At 38.0% G+C, this 23,694-nt stretch overlaps 1 protein-coding gene across 1 annotated transcript in view; it reads left to right on the forward strand.

Annotated features, from left to right (window-relative positions):
• The window catches only part of tyw1 (tRNA-yW synthesizing protein 1 homolog (S. cerevisiae)), a gene marked incomplete in the record, with an annotated part of 62,482 nt that overhangs the window by 20,577 nt on the left and 18,211 nt on the right, over positions 1-23,694 (forward strand). The window contains 4 exon segments of the mRNA XM_062419248.1: positions 1,009-1,118; positions 6,500-6,677; positions 10,530-10,665; positions 17,039-17,149. Of these exon segments, the coding sequence (XP_062275232.1) occupies positions 1,009-1,118; positions 6,500-6,677; positions 10,530-10,665; positions 17,039-17,149 (535 nt within the window).

The raw sequence follows: 23,694 nt of genomic DNA on the forward strand, positions 1-23,694 counted from the left end.
AATCTACCACAAGTAAACCTCTTTTTATGGCATTTGGGGATTATTACCTGTATGTCCAGAAAACTCCCTGTCGCTGATCAATGATCTAATGATTCTCATGGAGAAAACTAATGGAGGGCGTAACTACGATGCCTAAAGGTGGACACTGATTCATTGTGACATCCGTGAGAGACGGGGTCTTTCGCTCCCCTCAATTTCCGTTTGAAAAGGCAGCTATGTTGAACACTGAAAGGTCGCTGTCAGAATCTGCTGTGGCGAACTGCTTCCTTGTCACCACAGATGTGTTGGTCTCTCCTAAGGAAGCGATGTGGGATGACAGGAACTAAGCAAATTCAGGGCACAAATATATTGTTGCCGCTGCCCTCAACAGCCACCTCTCTGTAGCAACAGGTGGGCTAAGATTTGACAGGCAAGGACAGTATGTGCAGTGCGAGTGTGTGCATATGCATGTGAAAGACCATCTGAAATCTGTGAAGCCTCAGGATTTGTTGTTGCAGCTAGACATCAAATATAGACAACCAGAAGGTGTTATTAACACCCAAGGGAGGTGCGATCCCTTACAATAAGATGCATCCTTTACTTTATTTTTTCTTTTATAAAGGTAAAACCTCAAAATTCAATCCAGTTTTGTGAGTAAACTTCTTTGGGCTTGACGCTTCAGAATCAGTATCAGAATCAATTTTATTGTCACTTCCAAATATACTTTCAGCATACAAGGAAGCGAAATGCCGCTCTCAAACCGATCTGTCATTTCCACTTAAAGATAAAGGACATATTTACAACACAACATTGCAGAATCATGTGGATGCTCCTCTAAATCTAGTGACATATGTATTTATTTGTGTGAAATGACCCCAGTCTTAACAGCCTAAATGTGAGAAATTCCTTTTGGTCTCAGCTACTTCAGGTTTAGTGCTCCAACAGGCAAAGAACAAGTATCATCACTGACTGATGGTTAAAGTATGTGTGCTGTTTTCCTTTTTCTGTTTACCTGTGTGCCACTACAAGACATCACACCAACCCTGTGGGCACAGAGTGGCGCTGGAAGATGGATCCTGCTGAGAAGATCCTGGAGGATGCTCTGGAGAAGCATCAGAACATGATTCGACAGTTTAGAGGTCGGTGCTCCAGCGTGACATATGCAACCATTATTGTTCTCCCTCGTGACATATCTATGTGTAACTCTGTTTCTTTAGCAGTCTGGTATCTGGTTATCTGTATATCTATCCACTCAACACTTTTGCGTGCACATCATAAAGTTTAGTTTATACACAAACAATCACTGCCACAATTACAAGTTCAAGTTAAAGTTGGCATTTTGTGCTGCAGCAAGCATAAAAACACACAAAACACACAACACAGAAACATACAACAGTTGACATAAATACAGCATAAGGTGGTCTGCACTCATGTACAACACACAGTCTAAGCTCCACTAGAGCAGGCTCGGATTGTCCCTGTAACCCCACAGGGCATACAAATAGCAAAAGTTCAGTAAATATTGACAATAAATTATATTGTCGCCTCACCACAAGACAATTTCAATATCATATAATTAATACAGGACATCAGCATCAGACAGAGAAACATTAGAGTTAAATACTACACCTTAAGTTAAATCTATCACCATAGTGAGCACAACAATTGCAATTACCTCGTCTTTCCACTAGCATTCAACGCTTGGATGAAAGAGGTACAAAGGAATTTTTATACCTGTTTTTTGTGGCAACAGGGACACCTAAGAGCAGGCAGATGGTAACAAATACAACACAGTGATATATTTCTCATGCACACTTTGTCTCCTTTTTTTCAATTAACTCCTCGGGACCTCTTGTAACTTTGTGTGTTCAAAGAAGCACAGTTAAGATCAAAAGTGATGATGTTTCATCTGCTTTTATCACATTTCTTCTATCCTACCTCGATCACTTGTCACCATCACATCATTTAATCCCACTGTCTGGCACCACTGTGTCTTTACTCTCTTTATTTTCTCTACATTTTCTATCAGCATTTTTCCTGCACATCACACAGCGTTCTCCAGAATACTAATGAATATTGGACTTGAATATTGGAAGAATTAGCCCTTTAATTACATTTCTTTAGGCCTCCGTTTGTACTATTTGTACTAAATCTGCTGGTATTTGAGACTTCTTTTCTCTGGCTGCTACCATCATTGGCTGAATACGGCTGATTGGGTGCCCAAAGCTCAGTAAAAAAAAAATGTAGCGATCACTAGATGAGTATTCCCCAAGCAGGTTTGTCTTTAAGAGGGTTTGAGAAATGTTGTCAAAACATGGTGTTGACACATTTATCAGACCTTCGTTAAAGTAAACAAGTATGGATCACTGGGAATTGGTTTTATTCAGCTTGGCTTTAAAGGTTTTAAACTGGCTTTGAAATTAGTACTTGTGCAGTGTAATACTTGTTACGGCAAGAAATAATCTTCTCTAAAATTCTCATTCTTCTTATTAAGAAATCAGTAACCTGTAATTATCTGAAAACTGCTTAATGCATAAGTAATTTAGTCTATGAAATGTCAAAAAAACATCCTGGAGTCTGAGAGGATGTCTTCAAATTGCTTGTTTTGTCTGACCTCAAATCCAAAATACAGAAATATTTAACTTGATATAAAGCAGAAAAAGCAAAGAATCTTCAGAACGGAGAAGCTAGAATCAGCAATTTGACATTAATGCCTCATGAATAATAATTGAATGATTGATTACCAAAATTGTTAATTAATATTACAGCTGAACAACTAATTTGCTGATTATTTCAGCACTGAATGGTTTGCTTTTTCTCGTTAGTGTTGCATTGTGTTGTTGTTTTGTTGTGACCTGCACAAATGATCACTGATACTTTATTACCATATTTTCAGACAACCACATAACAGAGGCACATAGCCTAAATAGATTTATCTTTCTCAGCAGTGCTTTATTTTGAGATGCTTTCTCTTAAAAGTTAACTACGGTTCAGCAAATAAGCTCTTTTATTGCCCCACTCAGTCCCAACTGCATCCTTCTAAGATAACTCTTGGTTTTGTGACATGACTGTGGCGGAGCAGCCATTGAGACATGAAACTAATTTGTTGTGCAGACTCCTGTCAGTCCAGACAGAGCTGCACTCACTCACACACACACAGACACACAAACAAAGACCATTCCCTTCAAGCCCAAACTCATTTTGCCAAACTTTCTTCTTCCCTCTTCAGCTCATTGTTGATTTATGTTCTGTTTCTGTTCAGTACCAGCACTTTCCTTTGAGATCCACAGCCACTGGCGCTGTGGCTTACTTTTCACCCATGGTACCTGCTGTTCAATTTAACAAACAAAATTTACGTTGACATCAAAGTAGTCGACATGCATGACTGTACCTCCGGCCAAAGTTTTCTTAAGAACTGGCTCGATCGTGCGACCTTGAAGTCAGAAGGCTGCCGCTCTAACCTCAAAACCACTGCTGATCCCATTATGAAACAGTGAAGCCATTGTACTCAGGAAATGATATAGATGCCAAACGCTAAAAGCCTCTGAGACGTATCTTCTTCAAAGGGATGCTTAATGGCTAATATCATAATCAGAGCAGTCATTGATGATATATTATAATGCATGCAATAACAGAAAATGTAATTTTCTGATGAGATCATAATAGGGAGAAAAGCGCACATAAGCTTATGTTGACAGTAAGCTGCTTCTTTGTTGGCTTATTGTAAAAAAACAAAATACATTAGTCACAAAATGGGCCATGAGGTTTTGTGCTGAAAATAAAAGAAAGCACATTTTCAGATGCTTTTACAAAGAAAAGCTTTGCCATTCTTATTGAAAACATACTTGAGCATAGCACAAGTCGTCATTGTCATTATTATCCATAATTTTCTTTCCAGTCGCTCTGTAAAATCACATTAGGGAGCCTTCAACTCCATTTACCAATGACAGTAATACATTTTACAATGTGTAGTGCAATGCACTATCCAGACAATGCCACAGAAAAGCCTCACTGTGAAAATATATATATTAGTTTCTCTTCTGACTACCTGATTATCTCCTGCCTAAAAGGACTCCTCAAATAGTAGTTTAAATGTCATGCAACAGTTTATAAGGGGAGGTTATTAGTCATTTTCCTATACCCCACTTGGAAGAAGTCCACTGCAGAAAGCGTATTATATGAGACTGTCATTACACGGTGGAAAATGCAGTTTAAAGCCATGCTCCCCTCCTCGTAAAGACTATAGTGTGATTTTGATGACCAAACTGGGAATAAACATCTGCATCCTGCTACCTGAGGCCGGAAGGCTCAAAATGTATAGAGGAGTGTTTCAAATGATACTCTTGTCTGTGTTGATTATTCAATGTAATAGACTCTGTTATTATTCTACTGGATTATTGAAACAGGATGTTGTGGTGCGAGTGTGACATAATAATGCAGTTATGGATCATTTTAGATGATAAATCAATTGAACACTGGGTAAAAAAAAGTTTCCCAAGAAGTTTCATTGGGTCATGAATGTCACATATGTTTGGATACACTTTTAATAGAAGCTCTTTTTGATGTTGGTGGAGTTCTTGGCCAGTTTTGTGTTTGGTTTGTCTGTTTGTTTGTTTGTTTTGATGCATTTTGCAGTTATCAGTACATATGATAACATGCAGTATGTGCTGTTTGCTTGGCACTTTAACTGTCCTGCATGAGCATGTCCTCTGGGCATTATGGAGAATTCAAATGAACATGAGCCTAGTTTATGTTGCTGTGCATTACATTTGCATATCAAAAAGAAGCCTGGTGATGTTCTTACTTTTATAGCAGAGTCAACGCATGAATTAAACATTTGGTTCTGTGATTCTCTCAGCTACAACACAGCATTTTGAATCTTTTAAAGCGACACACTCCAGTCATGCATACTGTACTTTCACACTGCTCCCGAGCTGACACCAAATGCTACCACCTGAAGAGCTCTGCGTGCGTGTTTCCTTAATTACACACCATCAAACGAGATGTGGAGAAGACGGCTTGAAACTAGAGAATAATTGCTTCTTTACCATCTTTTGTGTTAAGCAGATCCTTTCCTTGAGTCAAAGATAAAAATAATACAGGTTAAGTCCAGGGTACATTGAGGGTCTTAGATAATAGTTGTCTTCACTTCAATCAATTCTGCAGCTTTTAATTCAGTCGCCATCATTACACTGCGCTCATAATTGCGGCGAACTTCCTTGCATATAGACTTGATTTTTATCTGAGTGATCCACTTCAAAAAATAGAGTCCTTCAGAAAAAACCTCTAGGGAACGAACGATGTGAGGATGTAATGGAATTTCACATCGCTCATACAGAAGATATATATACATTTAATGAGATTTCACACTCCACTCTTGCCTTGACAGACGTGCACTATCCTCCTTTGCTGGCTGTTATGAACAGAGTTAAATGGGACCTCTCATGGGGGACAGTTTGTTGTTAGATGGCTTTGCAGCTGTTGTGAGATGTAATTTGTCCTTGAAAGGAGAACAAAAACTTAAACAATAGCAACTTTCTGTGATTCAGCTATAGAAAATGTTATAAACGTATTCATTCACACGCAAACTTTTATGTAATTAAGAATTATTGCATGTGCTTTTACAGCAATATAACATTAAATCCCCATGACAGTGTATGAGGCTTATATCCTAAGCTTTTACACTTTGTTTATTCCCAGTCTCAATTAATTTCTTACCACGTCAAACAGCATTTAATAGATAATACTGTCAGCAGAGAGCAAGCTTAAATGATGCTGCCCCATTTATGCATGGATGTATAAAGAGATCTGGATACAGCGTCAGAGGTGGGGCCCCGTTCATTCCTATGAGAGTTGTTCAATGGCACATGAAGCCAAAAGAGCTACTTACCACTGTAAAGAAATTACCCCGCATGAAAACATACTGCACACACTTTATGAGCCCAGTGTGCCCGTAGAGCTTAGCCCTTTACCACACTTTACTCTAATTTTGCTTGTCCTTGGTAGCCAATGCGTTTTTAAAGTCTATGTGAATTTGGTGGCCTGTGGTCCTGATTCAAATATGAGCTTTCAACGATCAGATAGTCATATTTTTGCCATTAACTAATGAAAAGCCAGACTTCATTCTTCTGTCTAATAGCAATTTTATTGGGTCAGGAAATCAATTTAACTTATTCCGTATATAGTGATCAAACATTTAATAGTCAATTAATCTTGTGGATCCAATGAATAGTGGGAAAATCCGATCTTCTCTCCTCTCCCCTCCTCATTTTTCATAAGCACCACGTCTCTCTCTTGTGCCTATTTGTTTCTAAATATTCAATCACGTTGACCTCACTTCAAAGCTTGACCTCAAGCTGTTATTTCTCTCATTTTTAATTTACATATAGGCAGCGCTGTGACATATATATTTCCACATGTGAGACCTTTCATTTTATTGTTAGGAGACATTAAGTCAAAGGTGAAATTGACTTCCAAACTACCTTTTATTCAGCCGCTGACCTCTCTCCTCTCCCTTTAGGTGTTCCTGGAGTGAAGCCGGAGCGATATGAGGAGGGCTTGGCAGTCAAGCACTGTGCCCTCTCTCTGGTGGGTGAGCCAATCATGTACCCTGAGATCAACGCCTTCGTCCGCCTCCTCCACTCCCACCACATCTCCAGTTTCCTGGTGACCAATGCACAGTTCCCCAAGGAAATCAGGTAGAAGCTAAATGGACACAATTTAGATTTTTTTGTGTGGCTGTGCTAGGTAGTATATTTCTTATATTTAGTATGTCCCACTCCATACTAGGGTTGCAAAAGGGCGGGAAATTTCCAATACATTTCCAGTAAATTTCCAGAAACTTTCCATGTGAAGTTAAACTAGGGAATTTTGGAAATATTCCAAGTTGGAAATTTTCCATGGGAATTTTGGGAAAGCTAAATGGACACAATTTAGATTTTTTTGTGTGGCTGTGCTAGGTAGTATATTTCTTATATTTAGTATGTCCCACTCCATACTAGGGTTGCAAAAGGGCGGGAAATTTCCAATACATTTCCAGTAAATTTCCAGAAACTTTCCATGTGAAGTTAAACTAGGGAATTTTGGAAATATTCCAAGTTGGAAATTTTCCATGGGAATTATGGGAATTTATGGGAATTCACTGGGAATTTTGGGTAATTTATACAAACTGTATCAACTGTATACACACATAAATATAAACATTTGACTGATTTATTTGTGATTAGAACTTTAATCAATTCTTTCATTGAACAACAAAAACATGACTGTTGAGTAAAATAAACCTAACTTTAGGGTTCTAGAAATCATGTGTGCATGTGATGGAGGAAAGCACAGAACATGTAGGGGGTGTGGCCCTGCACTAAGTAATGTGCTATGTGCATGTGATTGAGGAATAGGGTAGATATTCAACTGTATTTGCATTAAATCTGCTTGCTTTAACCAAGATTATGCTACAAGATGTTTTTTTCCCTGTCATAGGCTAACATCCAATTTTGTAAATTTCCAGTTTATTTCCGTTAAGTCCCATATAATTCCTGTTTATTCCCATTAAAAGTTTCCACTTTAGAAAATTCCCAGAATTTTGAAACACCACTCCAGACAATCTGCTGTGGCTTTAGTATATTTATGTAGTATTTTTCTTATTCCCTTCTTTCCACCAGCACTTTCCTTTGAAGTTTGGGGCTGATGAATTGGAAAGTAAGCAGCATCAGTGTGCCCTAGCAGTTAGATTGTTCCCTTGAAGGAAGGATCAAAGGTTTAGTCTCCACAATTACCAGTGATGTGTCTCCTTTAACAAGAAGAGTCCAAAACAGTGGAGCAAACTTTATTTATGGTGCTCAAAATAGTTTTTCAGAGGGGGATACGTCAAAACCTCAGCCCAACTGAAACTGTCTGTATGACCAGATACAGCTAAGGATAAGTGAGTGAACTGACCTGGTGGCATTCACCATGGCTGAATCCTGTGCTTGACTGCTAAACTGGACTCATTTGTAGATACTCAAAAATCCAGTTGTCCTTGATTCAACCGTCCTCTGATAACCATGACCTGGATGACTGAGAAGATTCATAGACAGTGGCCATTAGACCACCAGCTGCTGCCTCTTTAAAAAAACATATATATATATATTTAGTGAATTGATTTGGAAAACTCATTTTCTGTGTGGACAAAAAGGGGCATTAGTAATTAACCTGTAAGTAATGCCACAGATGCAGCACAGGTGTTTTTGCTGTAGTCTTAGAGTTAAACATGATCCAGTGACAAGAGGTCAGATCTCCTCTTTCTGCATCTGTTTCTTTGACAGTGGTGGGGAAGTTTTTAGAGGCATGTTAGGCACCTTATGCGCCTACACCAACTGTATTAAATATTATTAAAAGAGAAAACCAACTCATATATACACACACCCACACCTTTCTGTAGATGCAGGAGGATTTGTGAGCATCACTATAAAAAGTGTAATGTCTGAAGAGGAAACACTGAGGTCAGGAAGACCTTATTTCCAACAGGAAGCTACGGGTGAGCAGTATCTGTATGCTTTCTTGTCATCCTTTTATGTAAAAATAAATAAATAAAACAAAGCTTTTCATGCAGCGGTAGAAACATAACTTTTACAGCTTTCTTAAAATTTGCAGGTGCTAAATTAAAAAATTGAGATGGCAACACATACATAAGGTAATTGCAGCCAAATGCATAAAGTAAAAGAAAAGGTTTAGTTGTAGCTTGTAGTGATTTTACAGTGTCGTGTTTGTCAAGTTTAAAATCAAGTTTGATGAATCCAAAACTGCATTATTCAGTTTGATCAATACTACATGCATTTTGGATCATAATGTGTCACATCTGCACCAAAGCCTTAGTAAATCTTAGCCTTGGGGTTTAGTGTCCAGATGTTTTGCCCTACGTGCCATGTCAGTCCATCCAGAAGCCTTGCAAGTTGTCAGACATACGCTCACACACAGCGGGTATGTCAGCTAACGTAACTGTCACAGGCGGATTTATCATATACTCAAGGAGCAGGTTGAAAGCGAGGACAGCAGCCATCAGCCTTTTTTCCCTGTCTGTCAGACCCTTCCTGGTTTAAGATGAGTTGTTGCAGTTTGCTTTGATAACAGGGAGCTTTTTCTTCTTTGTCAGGTGCTTCACCAGAAGGAGAAATAACTGACTTTTCCTGACGTTCTGCAATATTGCTCAGTTATTTTTATCTTTACACTATTGCCTCTCTTGCACAGTTAATATTTGTATCTCAGGCATATAAAAAAAAGGGTAGTGCCTCCTCGTGTTTAAATCGAGTGAATCTTTGACACTTTTCTGGCTCTCTTTACTTCTACGGTGTGTCTTCCTGCTTTTACAGATTGTCCCAGAGCTCAGCCACAAACACACACACACACACACACACACACACACACACACACACAATCACACACACACACACACACACACACACACACACACACACACACACACACACACACTCATAAGTTATTGTCTTTCCTCTTTTAATATTCATGAGAACCGCTCAAGTTTTTCACAGCTTCCTCCTTCACTGCACCCTCGTTTTTTTTCCTTCATCTGCCTACGCAATAGAACTGTTGCTTTTAAGCACAAGTGTATAGAGTGTTTGACTTCATGTTGTTGCTTGTATGTTATTGAATCAAGATGAGAAAAGAAAGCTGAGCAGCAGATCTGTATTCAGTCAAAATATAGTAGAAAACGCTTATATGGATCAAAAAGCTTGTGACTGAATCATTTATATACACATTCTGTATAAATAACTTGCCTATAGTAAACAAAGTAGCCTGCTTACTGTCTGCAGTGCTCATTTTTGGTCCTTTCATACATGACAAGATATGTAAAATAAACAAACAACAAAATCAACGGTAATTCATTTTTTTATACTCTCATAATACACATATGATATGTATTTACTGGCTGCGGCACCATTATTGGGTTGTAGTAACCCGCTGGTTAACCAATCTGGTGCTGTGTGCATATTGAAATCATGACGGGAGAAGAACAAAATCATTTTCTCTCAATGAAAAACGTATTCTCCTCGAAGGTTATGACACACTGCCTAAAAATGAGCTAATGACACACAGCAGCAAAACAACAAGCATCTGAAACAGCTGTGCTGCATTTGGAAACAGTTAATAATATTCAACAAATGGCGAAGACGTTCATTTCATCACTTTATATTCACGTAATAAATATACAAATGTTGATTAAATGGTTATCATCATGATAAAAGAAAACTGGGAAAAATGGTTCTAATAAAAATGGACTTGGACAGACGTCATCACTATAAGCAGTTTGCACTGTATTGCCAGTCTTAGTCTCAGGTTGAAGTAATACAACCATCTGCTTCAGATAATTGTGTAAAGCATTGATTATATTGAGTGAGAGTGAGACTTAAAAAGTCAGTTAACAGGGATTTATTCTTTTTGTTTTCTTTTTTGTTCTCTTTTTTGTTTTCAAAGGCTCTTTTAAGTTTTTGTGCTGCCTTGTTGTCTCAAACTGGATCACTCTCATCCTCCTCCATATTTTCTGTAATTTCCAGGAGTCTGGTACCAGTTACCCAGCTGTATGTGAGTGTGGATGCGAGCACCAAAGATAGTCTAAAGAAGATTGACCGACCACTTTTTAAGGACTTCTGGCCACGTTTCCTAGACAGCCTCAAAGCCCTGGGAGAGAAGGTAAGCTGCCTGCTGAGTTTGAGGTTTTTAAGCCAGGAGATCAGAGAGGTGAGGTGATCAAGAGGGTTTATGTTACTGCGACATAAGGTGTTGCTCAGAAAGAAAATGTCTGCTCAGACAAATTTACCTGAATAGATAAGTTGAAACAATTGCTGTATTTCAATGCCAAGCTCACCTGTGATCATAATTGGCAGTTGGCAGTACACTGTATCAGTTAACTATGACCAGTTTTTATGAATAGAGGTTATGGCACTTTTACTAACCCTAACCCTGCAAACAAGAATTATGGCATTGTTTTTGTGGCCATAAAGCCCTTAGTACTGAGTTTACCCAGGTCACAATGATTTGTTATTACCGCAAGCTTGATCAGGTTTTTTTAATTATCTTGTCTTTGTAATACTCCATCACAAGTACATACATTGCAGTCGATGATGATGGATGCAATTTTTTGAGTCTGTGATTAAGTGTAGAGCTCATTCACCTTTGGCAATTGTCAACCATATGGCATCCTGCAAGTTTCCCTGCCAATAAAGGCATATACTGTAAAAAATAGTGGAAGTAGCCATTGTGACATCACCCATTGGTTAGTCGACTCCTTGAAAAACACACTGAAATAGCGGCTGCTATGCCTATACTCTGTGAATTTGGGGTTACACCATGGTTATGTTACCAATGTTGTCTCTGCGGTAGCACCTGTCACTCAAAGCAGCCACACTTTCTTAATAATGCATAACTTTAAGCCTTAATAGAAATGTAAGTCATATAAACCTCCCTACCCCTCCACCCCTACAGTTACAATACTGGGAAGTTACTTTTAGAGACCAAATCTGGTTTATGGGGGGTTTGATGTGAATGGCCAGCCTCAAGTGGCCATTATCTTGTCTTTGTTTATTTTCTTGGCACCAAATGATACGATGTAATGGAGAGCTTGAAATGATTACCTTTCAGTGGCACTAAGTGAGAAAACATGACCTGGTTCCTGGTACACTCATTTTAAGATAATAAGTTCCTCTTATCAGCCATAACTAGAAAAGCATCATATTCATGATTTGCAGCTTTTCTTCTCCCTAGTGTTCTGTATTCATCAGGGTTTCTCGTTCTCTCAGCTCACAGAGAAATTATTAAGTATATTCTAGGCACTGGCTTTGTTTGAGAGATTGCATCCAATATGGTTGTTGACAAACAGGTGAGGGATGCTGCTCACAACCAGAGTATCTTGTTTGTCAGAAATATCTAGTTTCAATAAAAATGAAAAAGTCAGATTAAGTTGAGACACCCAATTTCATTGTTTCATATTTCTCTACATGTCTAGATTTTGGGGGATTTGTTACAAATAATGTTTTTGATGTGGTTTCAAATCGAATTGAAGAGAAACTTTATTTTATAATACAATTCCCTTTTAAAGTGTTCTCTCTCTCAGTGCACTGAAAATATATTGAATCTCTACTACACCCGAAGATCTTTTTATTATGCTCTGAGTGAATCAGAGCGACTGATGAAAGCTGCAGCCATGATTGAATCTTCTCAGTATTCACCGATTGCAATGTCTCTTTCTGTATTTACCAAATTCCTCTATGATGAAAGCATGTGAAAATAAATGATACAAAGCACTTTGAGCCTTGAACACTTCATTCAAGTGGGTAAGAGTGGCTTTTGTATTGATTCCTTTGAAACAAACCTTTAACATTTTTTTGGCTTTGTCAGCTGATAATGTCATTGCCGCCGCCTTTAAAAAAAAAAAAGAAAACATCCACAGGTGAACATTTCTATTAAGTATGTGATATGTGTCCACGACTACCTTCTGCAACCAATAACCTTGCAAGCCTTTCCTCTTTCGTGAGTGTAGAGATGGTCCATTATCCCAACCTGCACCTCACCACCTCGGGGGGTGGGGGGGTGGGGGGTACACAGGCACACTGGCGAAACGACCTTGAAAAAGATGTGGGTTGTAAAATCTCTCAGAGGGAGCCTCTATTACATCTTCCTGTGATAGGCTGTCTTCCCATTGTTTAATGCTTTAGCAAACGGTAGTACAAATTCATTACCCCTCAGCTTGAGGTGTTTAGTAACTGCATGCCTCGAAGCAAATCAACGGTGATGGATCATTGCACTCTAATTGCATCTCACCATTTTCACCACACACCAACAAGCAAATATCAGTAACTGCAGGGCTGAGCCATAAAAGAAGGAACATCATCATTAACAACATCATCAGAATTAAGTGCGTCATATAATAAATACTACTCGTGTGAAATTGAGGCATCCAATTTCTGTCGCCATAGTGTCACTATGGCATTCACAGTGCTGCATTTTATAGATACTCTAACCCTAACCCTCTTTAATCTAGACTATTACTGAATGTGCAACAGTATGAGATGCATAGCGACATTTTTAAACATTAAATAAAAGCAAAGCAACCACCTTTTATAGTGTTAAATGTTCTTTTAACTGGTAGAAGTTCGCTAAATTACCTTTTTTCTTGTTAAAACAACATTCAAACAAGATGTGGACATAAAACATATCCTGTGTAGCCTATTGACATTGTGGGAATGATGGTGTCACTGGTTTTCTACTCTTTAATTGACTAAAGGTTTAACCGGGGTTCAGTTCAGGTCAGAGTCCTGCTGAATCCGAGATTGACACTTTTACCCGCTGGCGCGCTCCCTGGAATCTCATTATTTTGACTACTGCTCCATAGTCTGACAGTCAGTGGAGCCATCAATCTGAAGAATTACCTCTTGAACTCGGTGTCAAACAAATGTCTAACAATATTAGGGTTTTCTGGCCCAGCGTTCTCATGTGCATACCAATTTTTAAGCCGCTTTTACACTGAATGGTACCAGCTCAAATCAGTTCAACTCTACTCTCCCTTTTTGTGATTTTCCCCTCTGGCAAAAGTTGTGAATAGTACCTGATATCTGGTGTCTGGTACCTACATTTTTGGGCATTGCCTCCATTGAAGTTCCAAGCAAACTGAGCTGTTATTAAAAAGTGGAGAAGATTGGTCAGTAATTTCTCTCATACCGCTTATCTATACGGTTCCCATATTCTTGCTTTACCAAAAAATTACAGCTGTGCTTGAAATGTAGCATACACACATGAGGAACATTTAAAAAAAAAAAAATGTAACTACCATGAAACAATGATAAAAACAAAAAAAATAACAGATAAAAATAACATTTCTCTCATTCACATGCTTTATCTATACTGCTACTTGCTCAATCTCTCTCTCTCTCTCTCTCTCTCTCTCTCTCTCTCTCTCTCTCTCTCTCTCTCTCTCTCTCTCTCTCTCTCTCTCTCTCTCTTCTTTTTCTCTTGTCTTTTTCAAAATTAGTCAGGAGAGGTGTACATAAAGCCTGACTTGTAACATTAACAAATAAAAAAGGAAATATCCTCCCCCTGTCCTAAACAGCTGCACTTTGTGTGTTTGACCAGTCAGGGACGGTCATCTCTGCAAACCCTTCTGTACATGGGAAATTAAATGCAAGTAGAGCAAAGTAGAGTAGAGTGAAGCCAGTACCATGTAATGGAAACATTGCATTAAACCCACTAAATCTACTCAATGTAGGTACAAACTGTAAATTTTAGCACCAATAATAATGTGCACAATTATTTGCAGTGATTTACAAGGCAGGGGGATTAGATGTCAGTCATATACTATATAGAAGCATCATGTGGATTTTTTCTTTCAAATTCATTTACTAGCATGAAAAAATGATGTTTTTTGAAACTTGAAGATCAGTTGTGATCCTCCAGTGGGACAGGAGTTGATTGACAGCCAACAAGATACACATGTTTACTTTCCTGCTCTGAATACTGCTGAGACCAATTAATATCACACTTAAATACACAGCAGTGATGATTTGCATTGATCAAATGAATGCATGATAAACCCTTAAGTTAATTACATTTTATGAGCCACACAACACCAAACAGAGACATTATATTTACTCACATACATGGTGATTTAGCATGATAGTTAGTATGATTACATTTTCCCCAGAGGGATTGCACATGTATTTCTGTGCTTGCCTTGCATATACACCTCACTGTGACAATATGGTTTTCCTTTGTGCAACTTCCCAGCTTCCCAAAATAAACCTTCTTTTTTCCCCTGCTCCCCTCCCCCCTCCTCTTCCCCTCTCCCTGTGTGTCTCAACTCCATATTCCCAATTCTCTGTGTCATGGTGGGCTCTATCGCCATCCTTCCTGAGCGCTTATCCCTCTCTGTTATCCGTTTGAAAGCTCTCCTCCTCTCCTCCACCTGGCCTCCCTGCCAGTTCGCTGGGATTTGGAATAGAGGCAGCTTGAAATACCTCACCTCCCTGCTTCCACTGGCCAATTATCCCCTTCCCTACTGCTCTGAAGAGTAAGTGAGGGAAAGTGCACTCTCCTCTCCCATTGTCATTCTTTATCTCATGTCCTCTGGCCTCTTCCTTTCCCTGCTTATCTTTCCTTTCCTGTCCTTTCTTCCTCTCTATCACATTCTAGGTAATCCTTTCTCTTCTGATATACGGCTATAACAATAACCTAATTGTATACTATTGAAATGTGAGCATCGCTGTTTTCTGCACTTATATTTACCCAGGACACGTATGAGAGCAGTATAAGCTCACTGGCTTATACTGCTGTGGAATTACAGTGTTTTACAGATGCACAAAGGGACATTTTTGACAGCTATTAACCTGGAGTACACAAAGTACTGACAATGAATTTGAATTCAGTTCAGGGAAGTCCTTACGTATGCACATACGCTGAAACACGGCAGTTGTTAGAGCATTTGTCACCTAACAGCTCTGTTACAATTCATATAAAAAGTAGGTGGTTGACAGTAGAGCCCAACCAATATATTCGTCAACTGATATTATCGGCCGATATTGGCTTGTCACAGATATATCGGTATGGTTGTTTATGCCGTCCGATATGTGCCAATATTTAGTTTTAAAGATATATAGGCAGCATTTTATGTATATTTAATCTGTTTTCCAAATTCAAGTGTAATATATACATATTGGATTCCCTTTACTGTTTCAGTGTGCTTAAACTTTAAAATTTCATGTCTCAATTGTATATTATTGTCACAAGTATTTGGTGACCAAAAAAAGCGTCTTTATGTATATATATATATATATATATTCTGTATATATAAGATATAGCCGGTATATCAATATCAGAATTTTTTTACTCCCCAATATCCGTATCGGCATCGACACCAAAAATCCAATATCAGTCAGGCCCTAGTTGATAGTCTCAGGACATCTGGGAGCTTTAGTGACTATTGATTAAAAAATATAATGCTAACATTTGAGTTTAAATAACAGTAATGTTGATGGTGAGCAATATTCTCTGAGGAAACTTTTCATACATACACACTTACTGTATATATATAATGCCAGAGTATATGAACTTATGTTTGTCTCTCTTGATTTTGTCACAACCTGGCTCAGAGGTTGGACAAAAGATGGAGACCACATATGACTTTAAACTAGAAAACATACATTTATTGAATTAAACTAAAGTAACTATGTATGTCAGTTCATCAGTAATGTTTGTAATGTATGGGTGTGTGTGAATGTGTATAAATGTAAGATGAAACAAGAATATAAATAACCAAAGCTCAAACAAACCCAGTAACTCAAACAGGAGAGAGAGAGAGAGTAAATGCTCAGAGCTCTATTTATAAAGGAGCATTCACACCAATCCAGGTGCTGACCATCTCTCCTGATGAGCCACTTCCCAAATCCCAGACAACCAATCAGAATTTAGGTTAGAGGCCATGAGGCCGTCAGAATTTGAATTAATAGCACATTCAACTTTGATGTCTTCTTGGCAAATTTTATTTATTTTCTTGCAGTCTGAACTATGGCTCACTTAATTTATTGTGGGTTATGTGCAATATCTTCTTCAAGCTAGATGTGTATCTCTGTACCTCACTGCATTGTCTGAGCAGTCTTGAATCACATTGATTATTACCTGTATTGCTTATTGTTTGATTGCAGCAGTGTGCAGCACTTTTTACACAAATGCACCACTGCATTGTTTTTGTGATCCACATATTTATTGATCATTACTGTATTATATAAAGAACTGTGTAGTTATAGCTGTGTGCAGCACTTTTTTACATATTAATGCACCTCTGCATTGTCCTGTCAGTTATGTATTATTTCAATTATGTATTATTTTGTCATGTGTTGCTTGACTGCAGCTTTGCCCAAGACAAATTCCCTTGGGACATTAGAGTTTATCTTATCTTATGTGGTCGTTAAAGAAGAAGAATATAGAAGAAATGCATTTAGAAAACAGCTACAATATCCTATTTATATTCTCACACTTCTGACATTGTGCATCATCCAATCTCTGTTTGTCCATCCAGAGGCAGAGGACGGTGTACAGACTGACGCTGGTGAAGTCCTGGAATGTGGAGGAGATGCAGGCCTACTCGGAGCTCATAGCTATGGGCCAGCCGGACTTCATTGAGGTCAAGGTAAGATCCAGCAGTTTGTATTTACCTGTTTGTGTTTTCTGTTTCCCCTATGAGTTAACGCCATATCAGTAATTATCACTGTGTTATATTTTTCTTTATAATTACGTCAGCTTCATCTTCCTGTATTTCTGTCCAAGTCTCTGTTCTACCAATATTTGTATCACGCTGAGCTTTGATGTGTGTCTGGAGACAAGCCTCCTAATAGCAAAGCCTGTCTCATTTTAGTTTTTTTAATGCAAATGAGCCACCAGGCCGCTTATACAGCAGTGATTCATTTAAGATAAAAACTTGGCATGTGATGTCCATTTTTTACATACATATCATCTACCATTCCCTGAAAGTCTAACAAATTATGACATAATATGAGGCCAGTAATGTCTCAAGAAGGCACTTGTCCTGTATTCCCAACTGAAAGGAAAAAGGCTGAATTAAATATTGATTTAATGGAAAATATTTATATTTTAATTAGTTCATAGGCCCCAGACATACATAAATATTTGAAATGGAGGCTAATCATCAACATCCTGCTGGCACTACACCAACTTATACATTCAAGGAGAAAGGGTGAACAAACAGCTTTGTATTCATATTAAAAGCTAAAATATATATATATAAACTAAAATATAGAAGTCAAAACAAAATATCTTGATCCCCTGACATAAGCCAAATAAACTTATTAAGCCTCTGTTATTTAAGAACTTCAGGGTCCCTTGTGTGCAATCAAATGTATGTTATTGTAACTTTATGATTTATTGACTTTGTCAGTGAATAACTCCACCAGTCTGTTAGTGTGACCATATTTCTTGGTGCCTTTTGTTGGTGAGAGAGTGAGTTTGTGAGTTTGTAAATGAGCAGGTTGGATTGTGAGCACCTGAGTGAACTTAATGACTTTGTTGTTTATAGATAGATAGATAGATAGATAGATAGATAGATAGATAGATATATAGATAGATAGATAGATAGATAGATAGATAGATAGATAGATAGATAGATAGATAGATAGATAGATAGATAGATAGATAGATAGATAGATAGATAGATAGATAGATAGATAGATAGACAGACAGATAGACAGATAGACAGATAGATACTTTATTCATGTCCTTGGGGCAGATGAATAAAACCCTGCAAAGACCCTGAAGTTAAAAAAAAACGAGGGTAAGAGCAAATTAAAAAGCAGGCTTATAATGATTAATGGTTAATAATGATAATAATAATAAAATAACATAAAATAAAGTAGAACAACATTTTAAGAGCAAATAGAATCAAAAGGCTGCAAACAATTCGTAATCCAAAGCCAGGCCGGACAGGTAGGTTTTGAGTTTACTTTTAAAAGTTTCAACACTTGGTTATTAATAGTTTGGGAGGGTGCACCTGGTTGCAATGTGAGCTTTGGTTGTCATAGTGACGAACTCGCCTGGGTCTGTGTTCATCATTCATTGCATCACATAAAGTTACGATCCAAGTAATAACAGCAGAAGTAGTAGTATCACTTGCAAGCAGTAGTCACAACATGCCATTAAAACTTGATCCTGCCTGTGAGAAACCATCTTCACCATTATTTAATATATATTTTTATGGGCTGCACCTCTTCCAATTTTGTCTCGGCTCTGTCATGATAGTTATACCAGGACTAGAGGAGGGTTCAGAGCCTACCCTTTTTGTCTTCAAGAGGTAAAATAGGTTTTCAATTACTTGATTGCAATTCAAGCAAAGGCATGCCTGACACGACAGGGAATTAATTAAAAGGGAAGCAAGTTCAAAATGGATAAAAAAGAAAACTTCAATGGTGGTGCCTGAATAACAAATCGCCTATTCTCAGTTACTTAAAGGCCATTTTAAACAGATTTTAAGTTAAACGACAGCGAGATGTTTGGTAGTAACTCTGTCTACTCTTACTACAACCGTTTCTTTCATGTCTGTCCACATGTAGTTTATTATGTACTTTTGTATGTTTTAACACACACTAATAGACCTGTTTGGTGTTTAAAAAAGCTCTGTAATTGACATTGACTATACCTGACTTAGCTGTCCAAAGCAGTGTAGAGGGACATTACAGCAGACTGCCAACCTGTATTTTGTGAGTTTATATTGAGTTACAGTGTTCAGTTTTTATTTTCAGGTACACAGTCAGTTCCAATTTAGATTTCTGACATTAATAAATGACTCAGGTCTCAAAAATACAGTATGCGTTATGTCTGTTTTTGGTTAGTTGTCGTAGCAGCAAATTGATTTTAAAATATGATTTATATTGAATTGCTTTCGTAGCTGTCACCTCACTGCAGCTGCTCTTGCTTTACTTCCTGTTATATTCATGTCTTATTTTTTCACTTCACTTGTGTTTCTGGAGCAGTTAGCAGTTCATGTATTGCATGAAATACATAACTAACTCTAACTTTAGCAGCTGGAGAGTGGTAGTGGCTTGATATTTAAAGAAATGATGCTTGGTATGACAGCTGCAGCCACCCTCATGCTGTGGTGTGATTATTAATTTGGCTGTGATTGGTCCAAAAGTTTTTTCAGTTATGGTGAGTTTGTCTAAATGAGCATGAGCACTAATTCTTTTAAAGCACTTTGTAGCTCTTTGTTTAGGGTGCTGTCTTTTATTGTTGCATATAGCAGGCCTCTTTTGAGTTTATGATGCCTTTGATCATAAATCTCTAGTCAGACGAGGAACTTTTGTTTTGGTAATGTATTCTGCCTCCTGACAGTAAAAACTGTGCTTAAATTTGCTGTGTGGTGCAGTTTATCCTCAGTTCCTTTTAAACAGTGCCGAGGCTCTATAAACCCCCCCCCAAAAAAACAAGGCCAGCACAATTAACTGTCGCCCCCTCAGATAGCAGAGATAAGAGAGAGCCCTGACCTTTGAAGTCAAGTAAAGTTGAGATTCGGTTGTATTCTATTTTCATTCAGCTGCAGGGGTGCAAGTTAATTGGTTTGAACCCCCCCCACACACACACACACACACACACACACACGCACACACGAACACACACCGACATCTGATCCATCCCCCTGTATACCCAGTTACATGCTTCCCTTATCCTAAGCATCCTGTTGCAAAGGCAAAAGAACAGGTGAAAGGCTTCCCACAGTCAAAGTTTAGTATTCATGAAGCACCTCTTTCTGCTCCGAGCCCCACTCTTGGGAATTCCTCCACACACTCTCATTCATAATCCAAAGCACATCTCATTCCTGCTCGACCTGGGAACATAGTTCCATCTCTGGACAGTCTCCACTGGGATCCCACCGCTCCAAGCTATTACTTTCTTTAACCTTCATTTATCCAGGCGAGGTTTATTTAACTGAGTGCTCTTTTTCTGCAGCAGCAACAGCAGCGTGCTCAGAATCACACCTGGGAGCGGCTCGGTACAGTCAGCAGCAGATATGAGCAGTTAGGTACTTTAATCAAGGGCGTCGTAACAATGGGCAATGACGCAGAGAAGTACAACTCAAATGATACATCGACAAAGATTACATTATTATTTGATTTTAATTCATCTCAGACGCAGATCAGTGACAAATTAAATACATAAAACATACTGTCTTAAAGTGTACAGTAGGTCCACCTTTAGACTGTAAAACCGCTTCACTGTGCTTTGGCATTGATTCTCCAAGTCTCTGAAAACTTTACTTAGAGCTCCAAAAGATGTTTGCATATTTAGTTATTTGATGATGGTGGTGGAGAGCACTCTAACACATCAGTCCAAAATGTCTCAAACCATTGTCATCAAACCATTTAATTACCTCTTGCACCGTGTATGGAAACATTTGTATTTATATTTCTCTACTCATTTACATTTTTCTCTTAATAAGCCATCTGCTTACCAGTATAAACTCATATGTTGGCCCCAAGTAATACAAAATTCAAATGCAAGACATGTTGGAGAAACTGGGTCAGCGTTTCATAGTTTGTCCACCGATGAACCCTGACTGATCATTTTTCAACTTTAAAAATGTCTCACTCAGTAAACTTCCAGGTCACAAATCTTAAATAACCAGATGTTACAGTTGTTAAAATATAATTATCAGGATTTTTGAAAACTCTTAAACATAGATATCAGCTTAAAAATCCAGTAATGTTTGGACTGTAGTGAGCAGTGCTACTCTTTTTTAGTTTTCCTATGCCTTGTTTAACCCTTTTCAACCAGGCTGCGTACATACTGTACAGGTACCATGTAGCCCTCATTAACATATTAAAGCAAAAAAAAAAAAATAGGGCAGAACTTTTGCTAGGTTTAATTAATATTTGTCTGTATTATTGTCTAAATTTGCATTCTTGACATCTTTATTGAGTGAAGTGCCATCATCTTTAAGTGAAAGAGAGAAAAAATGATTGGTTCATTCATATTTCATTGAAAATATGAATTTAATCAGGAGAAAAATAGTTTTTCTGTAGAGCGCTCAGGAGCTATTTGTTTATGTCGTCTCCTTTCAAAAAATGTGCTCCTCTGCTGCTTCACGGTGCTGATGGTGCAGGAGTAAAAGCATAAGCACACACTGGACTTAGTTATCATCCAAATTATCTTGTTGAAAATGTGCAGGCACATACAAGACTGGCTGTGACTGGAAGTTATACTGTTGTAGGCTTAAGCAGGTTGTTGATTTAACTGGCAAACCAAACAAGTTCAAGTTTATTTATTTGTCATTCCAACCATATCTATTTAACCCTCACATACAGTTTATATCCTGCTTCTTCACAGTATCCCCTCGTAATTATATATCAGCTGTACTAAAATGTTTTAAGGAGAATTATCAAATTTCAGGCTCAAAGTAAGAAGTATTTAGAGTGTATTTACTGCTTTTAAATGTAAAAATGGGTCAATTTTGACCCTGAACTGTATGTGAGGGATAATACATACATAATAATACATTATGAAATGTATTTCTCAGGACCAGAGTGCAAAAGAAATAGAATAAATAAATAAACAGAACAAAGAAACACATAAGAACAATTAAAAAGACAATAAAGCACCAGCAAAAGACCAGTGCTATACTAAAATAAAGTGCAATCACGTGCCTGATAAAATCATAATAAATAACATTAGAAATAATTTAAAAGGTAGCTGATGTGAAGATGTGCGTAAGTGCAGTATTACTCATTTAAGAGTCTTATGGTTTGTGGGGGAAAAAAAGCTGTAAAGATAAAACACACTCACCTCAAACTCACAGTTCAAAGAGATGAAAAATAGAAATGAGCATTTTAATCCATTATTGTTTATTATTCATTAGAACAAAAAGAGAGGAGATTTGTTTCAGAAGACACGAGCTGTGTGAAACCAAAACTTGGTGAATCACTCATTGTAATAAAAATCTTTTAAGTTTAATGGGCCAACCAACAAGTGATTATGCTGTGGTCTACAGCCAGGCATTTTTAAGGATTGTTTAACATTGCAAAATATATATATTTTTTTAACATTTTCACAATTTTATCATGAACTTTTGCAATTGCATGAATACCAAATCTGTTACAATCACATTTTTTGATGCAGCTCCATTTGCAGTTTACAAATGCCCAAATAGTTTCTGTAATTAAAGCAATATAACTCAAGGATTGTGGATTGCGCTGCTTCGTTTTGTGCTGAAACTGAAATCCTTCATCCTTCATTTGGCTGATGTCATGACAAAAGTTTGGCTACCCCAGACACAGGAACCAAACACGTCAGCCAGCCAGTTCGCCAACCAGCGCAAAACAGAGACTTACAGCCACATTCATACTAACATCCATTACACTTCTACTTCCAAAACACTATTAAACTTTCAGCACTGTCAGAAAAAAATGCAGCCCTATTCAAGTTTTCCACTCTAAATAATGAGTTGAGGGAGCCAGTGCTATAATGAGAAATTCCTGCATTTAGAGGGGTCAAAGCATGTGGCGGGGAAACCAAACGAAACTTTCTGGAGGGCCAACAGTCAGAAAAATGATGTGTGTGTGTTTTGGTTGTGTGTTTGGGTTATGTTGAAAATGTGTTTTCATTCCCTCCCTAATGAAGTGGGGGTTTTTTTGAGAGAGGGGGAGTCTTGTTGGCCTGCCAGTTTGCTCCCATATTAAAAATAACAAGCCTCACAATCCACCCATCAATCATCCCCATTAGTGCTGAGAGTGTCTACATTTTCCACCCAGTGAAACATCTTTTCACCCAATCATGTATCAGCCGTCAGACACAAAATGGACAGCAGTAGTTTTCATAACTAATGTGATTTGGGACTCGGGTTGGAAAAAAATCAGCTGTCAGATAAGGTTCTTGCAGATGATTCAAAACATTTGTAACAGAAACTGAGTCACATACAGCAGCTCAGTTTATTTAGCTTATGTTTGACTGCCTAATGCTGTCTGTAGCTGGATGATGTTGCAGTGAGTTTTGGCAGGTGAGACGCAATTTACATAAAATGTAAAAGTGTGTCTTGATCAGTGGTTGCGTTAGACTTTCTCATTGTCTGCCATCTTGACGTAAGGGTTGTAAAAATTTCGTCATAATCTATTATTACCTGTCATTTTCATTTTCAGTGTTTAATAATTGGTGTAGCTGCACCCCGCTGTGACC

Source organism: Scomber scombrus, chromosome 5 (assembly GCF_963691925.1).
Source record: "Scomber scombrus chromosome 5, fScoSco1.1, whole genome shotgun sequence".
Lineage (NCBI taxonomy): Eukaryota > Metazoa > Chordata > Actinopteri > Scombriformes > Scombridae > Scomber > Scomber scombrus.